Here is a 9,747-nt window from a genome sequence, read left to right as displayed (position 1 = left end):
AATACAGTTTGCATACTGTTCCCTATATCAGTTGATGAAGTGCTTTACATATCATATATGTAAAGGTATTGGTCTATGAACCGGTGCTTCAAACTGGAGGAAAATTCAAACATATAAAAACAACAATCTTTTTGACATGTTAGGATATGCTTTGAACAGTTACAATGTTGTGTTTTTGATGTGGAATCATTTTGCAACAAAACACACACAAGGACAAAAATCATAAAGGAGTAAAATATATATTTATTATTTTACATTCACAACTTTTACAGTCTTTGAAGATCCACCAATGACCTTGCACAACGGATGCATCACTTGCTTGCAAATGCCATGATCTGCTCCTGCAAAGGCAAAAAGACATCAACTCGGTAACCTTTAAATTACGCTTACTAGAAGCCTGTAAGGAGTGCGTGGCACTTCAGACCTCTATACAAGACCTGTAAACCAATGAACTCACACATTTAATATGGAAAAAAAATGTCACGTTTAACTTTTGTGCCTCCATACTGAACTGCATTTACAACCAGCTCCAGTTGTGTTGGTCTGAATCACTTAGTAGGAATAAAGCCATTTCGCATGAGTGGTCGGTAATAAAAGGGGTGTGAAAACACAAGCCAACACCGCTGTCCGCTGCCCCAGAGCCAGCCCTGCACCCCACCCACACACTTTTGGTAACACTAAATTTGGGGCTAAACTTAGATGCCATAGTAGTAGGTTCAGAACCCTGGAAATTATAGACACCGCTAAAGTAAAGCTCCGTGTAATCAGAAAAGAGGGTGGAGGGTGGGGTCAGGGTGGAGGCGGAGCTTACGGTTGACAGGTGGTTGATATTATCTGAGTGATGGCCAGGTTCTCTGGGAGGATATGTTTGGCGGTAGAAGAGAGGGAGCTTACTTTAAGCGCTGGGAGCATGTTGGTGGCCTGCAGACCGAAGGTGCGTAGGAGGACAACAGGAGCGGCGTTAGTGGAGTAAAGGCGCTTCATGAGGTCGATGGCGGCCATCATGGGCAGATTGTGTCGCTGGCGTTCAGTTTCATATTGTAACAGGTGCTGCATTGCTCCTGCACAAACAAACAAAGACTAAATGAGGACATTAAGCTTGTGTAGGTCTGTCACGTTTTCTACATTAAGTCACTGGCGCTATTTTGACCTCAGAACATTTAACAGTGGAAAAAATAAACAATATCTCATAACAGGATTTAATTTTTTATGAAAAGCATCTTACATATAGTTCCTGGCAGAAGGGACAGAAAAAAACATCAAATAAATGTTGCCGGAAAAGCTGATGCTTTTTATAATTCAGATCAACAGAGTGCGTTTGAGTTGGGGATATGGAAAAGAGCTTAGGGGAAACCACTGTGCTATAGTTGCAGCGCTCCTGTCTGTTTGGAGCTCTCACTGACCCAGGTCCTTCCCGTCAAAGGCTGCCTGGCTCAGGAGCTGTGTGAGGCAAGCCACATCCCCGAAGCCCAGGTTGGCTCCCTGACCCGCCAGAGGATGGACACGATGGGCCGCGTCCCTGCAAAGATATAACATAACCCTCTCTGTCCATATGCATTCCATTCACAGTATGCTATTTTATGCCCAGCGCAAGATCAAAACCATTCACTTTCATATGAAGTACTACATCAGTTCAAAAAGCCTGGTTGACAAGCTAATTTTTAAGACTTTTTCAATTGGTTACTTCACTTACAAAATGTCCAGGCCATTGCTTTCACTATGACTCTCTTACCCAATGAGAGCTACCCGGTGCCGGACATATTCTGATGCATGACCGACGCCCAGAGGAAACATGACCCTGGTCTTTGGGCCGATCCCCGCCACACTTGGTGGAAGCTGTCGAGGTGAGCCTGCAGACGGCATGATGGCCGCCAGGGCGCCGCGGAACAAAGAGCCAGCCGTCTCAATCATCTCTGACTGGTTCTCATTACTCCACTATTTGTGCACACACAGACAGGCGAGAAGACAGAGACATATTCGCAGGGAATGAAAAATGACCAGAAGAGAGAGAAAACAGACATTATCCCTTTGAGTGGACAAAGAAATTAGCTGACATAGGAGCAAAGCTGAACTCCAGGCCAGCGAAAGTGCTCTTTTTTCCCCTCCCTAACTAACTGGTTTGGCAGGGCTTCGGGAGCTGGGCTAATTAAAAGAAGATGCCGGCCAGGCTATGCAGTTGAATTAGCTCTGTTTGAAAAACATTCCATGCAGTAATGGTCGACATTGGGAGACCACAGGTTTAATTAGCAAACCAGGCCTGAAACCAAACGTGACTCAACCGTGGTGACCCCGTCCATCAGCAGGCTCAGTAAAAATAGCCAGCTTGGGAAAAAGGAGTTTCTCCAAACTTATAAAAAAAAGAATGGATAGGTATCTCATTCTCTTTGTGAAATATTAGTATTGTTTAAAGTTTGGGCAAAACAATGACAGCATTGTTTGAACGAGACACAAAAAAAGAGCTTAACACATAAGTGTGACTATGGAAAACCCTTCCACAAACAGTACATTGCACACAAATAGAGAAATGTTGCGACATCTTTCTGACAGATGTGAAATCTGACTATGAATACATCAGCAGTTTAAGGATTAGAGTAACACTTACAAAGGCAGAGTTGATGGCATCAACAAAGCTCTCCTCATCCAGCTCCAGCAGCTCCTCCGCCAGCCGATGGCTGGTTGACCACACCAGAGAGCTCTCTGTGTCCGACAGCTACAGTGAAGAGAGCATTGATGTAAAAGCATTATTGAATAGTCGCACAGATCCTTTGCGAGAAAAAATGCTGCATTAAATAATGCAGATACATTACCGGTAACATTGCAATGGGTCCTGTTGGGAGGAACCTCTGCCATGCGACATTGTTCTCTGTGGGCTGACAGCAAATCAATCAAATTAAATTAAATATTATACTCTAGTACTGCGGCATCATATGGCATACATTTTAATTACACATATTGCACATAAAAACAATACATTATAAAGGGTACTTCTGGGTGGGTGTGTTGTTGTCAGATGTGACATTAAAATTACTATCATAATAAAAAACTCTACACAGTAGATTCACACAGTAACAGCCGATGATACTTGTTTAAATATCTGAGTGTACAAATTAAGAGTACAATATGCTGGCAGTGATGCACAGAACACATGGAAATATCAAGAATTACACTGAATGTATGTGTTGAGTGCAGAACAAAGACACGGACACAGACTGTGAGATTTTAGCAATCTTAAAAGTTTAGTGCAAGGATCATGGATCTGAATAAACTTGGATATGACATTAAGTTTGATGTGCGCAGACTATGCAATGATATCATATGCTGAATCTTAGGCTACGACCTACGTCCATCGACGTCAATACGCATGAACAGAGGGTCGCCGGCGTGCGTCATCTATCTACGCCGCTGTAGCGAGAAAAATGTAAAACCAATCGAGCCATCACTGTAGCGTTGTTTATGTGTGTCTGGAAAAATGTAGAGAAGAGGAGGAGGAAGAGGATGCGGACGCGGTCATGGCTGTGGGGAAAAAGGCCAACTCAGCACGCCAGTGTTGCAACGAGAGCTCGAGGTAAGTATTAGCATCTATTAGCATTTAGCGGCATCAGCATTTCTGTTGGCTGGTTAGTAAACGAAGGTCGTAACAGCTGTCGACCGCGAGAATCTGATCCCAAATAGATGACACTGTCAGATATTTATTCTATGCTGTCGTTGACAAACGGCCGTCCTTGCACCTGTTTCACTGTGCGAAGTAGGATCAGCGTTTTATGTTTTAAGCCTCCTGCAGACTTGAGATTTTTGCAACAAAATATCGCGATGTTTCTGCCACGATGGTCATCTTTCATCTGAGACAGTTTAAAATGGCACAGTGTGTATGGGGCTTAACTCAAGTAACAAATGTGATCATTTTAGATTCAACTTGGAGTTACAGTTAGTGAATAGGTCATTGTGATTCATCTAAGACTCAAAACTCAAATGTTAGGACTTGTCAGTCTTGACTTTTGACATGAGTGTAAAGACTTAAGACTTATTTGTGACTTTAAAAACAATGATTTAATCCCACCTCTGGTTGATTGTGAAATTTACCTCTGATAGGTGCAGCACAGCAACCACAGCAGATTGGTCATAATTCCACTTGACTGTTGGTATCCCCAATGCCCGCCTCACCATTGAGTTTGGTCCGTCTGCACCGATCTGAAAAACAAATGAGGAAAAGGAAAACAGTCAAAGACAAAAAGACAACAACAGACGAATAACTACAGTTTACAAGGATGGAATCAAACTAACCAACAGCTTGGTCTGCACAGTCTCTCCGCTGGCCAACATGACCTTGACCCATGGGATGGAGTCTACTGATTGGTGGGGCATGGGCCACGTGAACTTCACCACCTTGGACCTGTATTTAACTTGCACGTTATCTGACAAACAACAAAGACATTAAACTGGTGACTATAAAAGCAAGAGAAAAGAGAATAACAGCGGTTCCTAAAATAAAACTGCAACTGGTGTGACTCTCACAACAAAGGGATCAATACTTGTCCATCTGTGCATGTATCATTACACTAAATGCTTTGGGACTTTTTCCGCCAAAACGAGAGGATGGTTTCCCTGAAGCCAGAGCATGGAACATCTATAAAACACCTCATAAAACACCACTGGTTTTCCTCCCTGGCATATGGTAGCTGAAAACGTTTACATTTGACAATCTTCTTAATGGTCTTGGCCTGCCACATCGCACTAACTAATAGTGTTTATCTACAAGAACACCACGCCACACTTTGCACACGCTGCCAGCTTGTCAGATTTTGCACTGACACGTCCCCCTCTTCCTAAAATATCAGCAGCTGGACATCCAGAACATGAAAGGATCCTGAGCTTGCTGGCTCACGCCGACTTGGAGCGGGAACCCATCCACTGAACGGCTACTGGTTCCCTGAACATGAATGTCAAATATGGGTTTGGAGCGATTGGAGAGCAGGGTTACATTGAAACCAGCTGGCGTGGAGCGCACTTTTCATGTACGGCATCTTGAGCATAACAACACCACGGCTAAAATGAGAGGGGAGAGGGAGACAGAGAGAGAGAGAGAGAGAGAGAGAGAGAGAGAGATGCGGACAAATGGGAGGCACATGAGGCAAAAAACGTGCTGCAACCACACATCCGTTGTTTGGTGCAAAATGTTGAAAACTGTTTATAAATATGCCACTTTAACTGTCAAGCACATAGCAGGAGCGGAGTTTTATTTGTGAACCTCACAAAAGTTGGTCTAATGTCAATAGAGCACTATACTCTGTCAGCGCTTTAGCGTCTTAAGAGGTGGTGGAGCTTGGGAGCACATGGCTGCTTTAAATAGGTCACTGGACCACTTCACGTGTCCTTACAGGGTGCCGGGGGCCGGCAGTTCCCAAAATGTGAGGTTTTGATTGAAATTGCAGGAAAAACACGAGCGGCTCCAAGGGCTTGACTTGTCTTTTAAAAACAGTCACCGGGAGAGAGTACAAATAAACAAAACCTGGGGACAGGATGGAATAAATGTGGTGGCATTAGCTGCCAGACTCAGCGTCCATTAGGAAGATGGAACAGGAATGAAGAGGTCTCTCAGAGCACTGCTGCTTACTGTGTGGGGCTTCATGTTTTCGCCATAAAAGCTGTGCTTACCGGACAGGCTGTCCAGCTGTTTAGTGAGCGCAGCCACAACGATATCGTTCTCCACGATGTATGCCATCTCGTCCTGCAGGTTCTCCTTATCGAATGTGATCAGGGCATCCGAGCAGGCATCCCAAACCTAAATGAGAGACTCATTATGCCTGCGGTCCACAAGTCTATCCTTAAATGCATCCCCTCTCCCTATATATAGCCGGGCAGAGAAATGGCGCTTCATTGAGCTGAACACATCAAAGTTGTTAGCTGCTGTCGGAGGTTGGCACAGCCTTCCATACATCAAACCCGGAGCCATGAGGGTCACCAACACTCCTGTGGCGGCTCGGCTGACTTCAGCTTAATGGAGTTCTCTGAGGTGAATGACATGTTGTGATGTGGATTTTTCGCAAACATTTTCTTGGAAACACAAATAACAAATGACATGTTTGTGAACATAAAGAGTGAGTCAATATTTATCCGCAACCAAAAAGCGGCAGAATGAGGTATAGTTCTAGGTTACTGTAATTCCAACCCTGAAAGTACTGTTTGAGTTAAACATGAGGGGGTGAAAAGTGTTTGTACAAGGTTAATCCTCTCCTGGGTTGCAACTATGGTGACAAACCCCATCATTCTGCAGTAATATGCTGTTGCACTACTTTTTTCCAACGTGCCATAAAGTAGGGGGATATACCCTACAGAAAACCACTAATGGCAGTGGGTTTGCAACTTGTGATAAGTGGTTGGGAGGAAAGATTTACTGAGACCAGCCCAAAAATTGTTTTGGTTTTGTTTAATGTGTAGTGAAATGATGCAGCGTTGGGGTAGAATCAGCTACTACATACTTGCAGATTTAAACAATACACTTCCTTGCAACTTTATAGAGAAAAATGTGGGCAAAAAGACGCCTTGCTTTCCGTTTCAAATCCAAACCCTCAATGCTTAATGGACATTTAAGGTGAAAGAGCATTTTACTGCACGGAAAGAATGTTATTTAGAGCTGACCTGCAGTACATAGTTTCCAGTGCTGAGATGTATATGATTGAGATTCAATCAGCAAACAAGCCAAAACAGTGGTAGCAGAGTGAAGGTATAATGGGAGAGGTACACTACCATAATCACTGTAAGGCACTGCATGATGACATCTTAGGCCCAGAGAGAAACCCTGCGGTCGGGTGTTTGGTACACACCGACCACATCTTACAAGAAGGACTGAGCCTGCACCCACAGCCGTAAAGCGAGTTCTACTCTGCAGCAAACAACCACTCTCCTAATCTTTCATCTTCTTCCCGTTGTTCACATGAATCTTCATAATTATAAGATGTGGGAAACGGGTACCAATTTGAAAACGTCAAAATGATTTACTCCTCATAAAAAACATGGCTTTAATAAATAAAACTTGCACGGTCAAAGAGCCATCCAGTGCTTTGAAAATGCCAGGAGATGTCCTTTTTTAAATATACCTTGTGATCTTCGGCCATTCCTTGTACCACACAACCTACTGAAAATGCGCATATTGCACAAAGGAATGAACAAAATGTATGTTACACGAAACCCTTGTTTGCCATTTTTATGTGAACAATTACATAGCATATACATGATTATATGATGCGGCATTGTGTTGCTTGTTCATTAATCTGAATGACTGAGTAGAGGCTGAGCGGTACAGCTTTTTCTCTCCACAAATTGTATGGTGCCGTGATGGATGGATGACAGAAATACATACCGTAGCTCTGTAAATTAGAATGTCTGGAGAACATATGAAGGAAAATCTCCAGTTACAGAAGGATGAAATGCTCTGCACTGCTGCATGCTCCACTTATTTTTGTTTGTCTTGAAATCATACTTTTCAGAACTTCTGACGCAGCAGTAAGACGACAGGCACTGTGTCCTTGTGTCACACCAAAAAAGCTAATTTTGTTTTTAAAGATTTTTTGGGGGGCTTTTATTGCCTTTATTAGGTAGGACAGACGTAGCGTGAAAGGAAGAGAGAGAGAGGGGATGATATGCAGCAAAGGGCTGAGGCCGGACTTGAACCTGCGGCCGCTGTGGCAGGGTTACAGCTTCTGTACATGGGGCGCCTGCTCTACCAACTGAGCCACCGGGCACTTCCCCACAAAAAAAGCAATTTGATGTAATAGAGAACTGAGAATCAACATACCTGCATCCTTTTATAGGGCTTGCACCTCATCTTTGTGATGTGTTCCCATGCTCCAATACCTGTGTGTACACAACAAAATTTAAAACATTTGCAATATTAGTTTTACTTTTCAAACAGGATGGTGTGTTAATCTAGAAGAAGAAAAGCAGCTCTGTCCTTTATGTTGTCTCAATGATACCGAAAATGCATTCCATTTTATTCCCTACTGTCCTTTTCATAGTGAACTGCGCAATGCTTTATTCAGTTAAATAAAAATAGATAAAAATGCACAGGTGTGGACTAATGGCCATTTTCAGCCCATAGAATTAATATTTTTACAGTTCAGTCATTTGTATTTGATCCCAGTGCTAAGATAGCAGATTTATGACATGTAACATTACATGCTCCAAAGACAAGTCCATTAAGCCAGGCTAAAGTTACAGTGGGACAAATAAGGTCAGATATGATCCTGGTTAAGCCCAGGTGACTGGACACTGTCTGATCCCTTGCTTACCTTGTGGGAGCCATTTATGTGACTAGCACCACAAGCTGCTCACAGGAAGTGAGCTAATCGCTACAGAAATAACTTTTTTACAGTCTGTTGTGACACTGCTCTTTTTAAATGTACAAAGCCTTTCAAAAGGATCACAGCAAATTATATATATATAATATAAATACAGTATAAAACCCATTTGACATTGATGTTTTTGTGTATCGGGTTTTATAATAGTGTACCACTGAGGAGGGTGGCAGAGCCTGGACTGATGGAGCTGACTCTGGTGCTGTAGGTCTCTGGGACCTTGTCCATCACTTTCTTGTTGCCCGCTTCAAGCAGGAGAATCTTCTTACCCACCAAATTAGGATCCATGCCTGTGAAAATATAAGGTAAATATTGTATAAAAATAGCAGCACAGACAGGTTTAAGTCTTTGCAGGTGTTTCTGTTAGGGGTGGGAGAAAAAAAATTGACACAGCATAGTATTGCGATATTTGTGTGTGGCAATATCATATATAATATATAATATAATTACACGGATTCCAAGTATTGATTTTTAATTATATAAATGATCAATATTACAAATACAAAGAAAACTTTTGGTACCTTACTAAAATAAATCAATTGCTTTTTCAGTCAGCTAGATACATTTTGCTGCAATAAAAAGTATTGAATTTCTTCCTTATAAGGTTTATAAATTTAACAATAAAATAAAAAATGACTTAAATGAGATGAAAAAACTGAAAAATGTATCTTATTAGATGAAACAAATGTGGACAATGTTTTCCCAAAAAAATTTGCAGCCGAAAAAAGGTAATAAACAATATTGTATTGTGACTTATGTATGGTGAAAACATTGCATTGTGGGGCCTCTGGTCATGGCCCTAATTTCTGGTATCATAAAATTGTACTCTACGTGTTTTTTCCCCCCATTGCATAACATCTTAAGTTTTTATATTTTATTCATTAGAGTAATCACCACAAACTCAAGGTCCTGATAACGCTGTTTTTTTTTTAATTTAAATTTTCTGGTTCATAATAGCTGAAGTCATACATCAAAATGTGGTAGGTGGGGCATCACTCACCTAGGGAACATGCCATTGCAGATCCAACCATTCCTCCCCCGGATATAATAACATCATAAACCTCATTCTTGCCATCCTCATGTTCTGTACTCACTAATCCTCGGCTGGTGATTTTTATAGCAGATAAATGCTTTTCTGCAATAAAACACCGGCCAAGTCCGTTTAAGGCCAGCGTCGCCCTTGTGAGCTTGTGCATGATTCTGTCTTCACATGGAACAAGCCCCGCGTTTAACAGTAGTCCAACTCTCTGGAGTTTATACTCTCTTATGACAATCAGACGGACGTTTCCCCTTGAATGTGTCCTAATAACAGCCGCCGTGTCCCTTCTGTAATCCAGCCATGTTGTGTTGACAAGCGCTCCATAGGAAGTACTTCCGGGTTTCTGGTCCAATCACA

The 9,747-nt window shown here is 42.3% G+C and overlaps 1 protein-coding gene across 1 annotated transcript; it reads right to left on the bottom strand.

Annotated features, from left to right (window-relative positions):
* Nucleotides 1-223: 223 nt before the first annotated feature.
* coq6 (coenzyme Q6 monooxygenase) lies at nt 224-9,724 on the bottom strand. Its single transcript, XM_042501182.2, has 12 exons — nt 9,352-9,724; nt 8,507-8,641; nt 7,793-7,851; nt 5,653-5,779; nt 4,282-4,412; nt 4,081-4,188; nt 2,808-2,870; nt 2,603-2,710; nt 1,733-1,935; nt 1,404-1,519; nt 895-1,061; nt 224-341 (listed from the first exon to the last, which is right to left on the bottom strand). Exons 1-12 carry the CDS (start codon nt 9,545-9,547, stop codon nt 312-314), a joined length of 1,443 nt encoding a protein of 480 aa, XP_042357116.2. The 5' UTR covers nt 9,548-9,724; the 3' UTR covers nt 224-311.
* Between the last annotated feature and the right edge of the window lie 23 nt (nt 9,725-9,747).

Source organism: Plectropomus leopardus, chromosome 14, assembly GCF_026936395.1.
Source record: "Plectropomus leopardus strain MGB_pleo_1.0 chromosome 14, ASM2693639v1, whole genome shotgun sequence".
NCBI classification, from domain to species: Eukaryota; Metazoa; Chordata; class Actinopteri; order Perciformes; family Serranidae; genus Plectropomus; species Plectropomus leopardus.
This window is presented reverse-complemented; position numbering and strand designations above follow the sequence as displayed.

Coding starts and splice junctions, on each gene's coding strand:
- coq6 (XM_042501182.2), bottom strand. CDS start 9,547: ATGCACAAGCTCACAAGGGCGACGCTGGCCTTAAACGGACTTGGCCGG. Junction 4,413..5,652: donor ACAGCTGGACAGCCTGTCCG/GTAAGCACAGCT, acceptor GTTGTTTGTCAG/ATAACGTGCAAGTTAAATAC. Junction 1,062..1,403: donor CTTTGACGGGAAGGACCTGG/GTCAGTGAGAGC, acceptor TTGTTTGTGCAG/GAGCAATGCAGCACCTGTTA.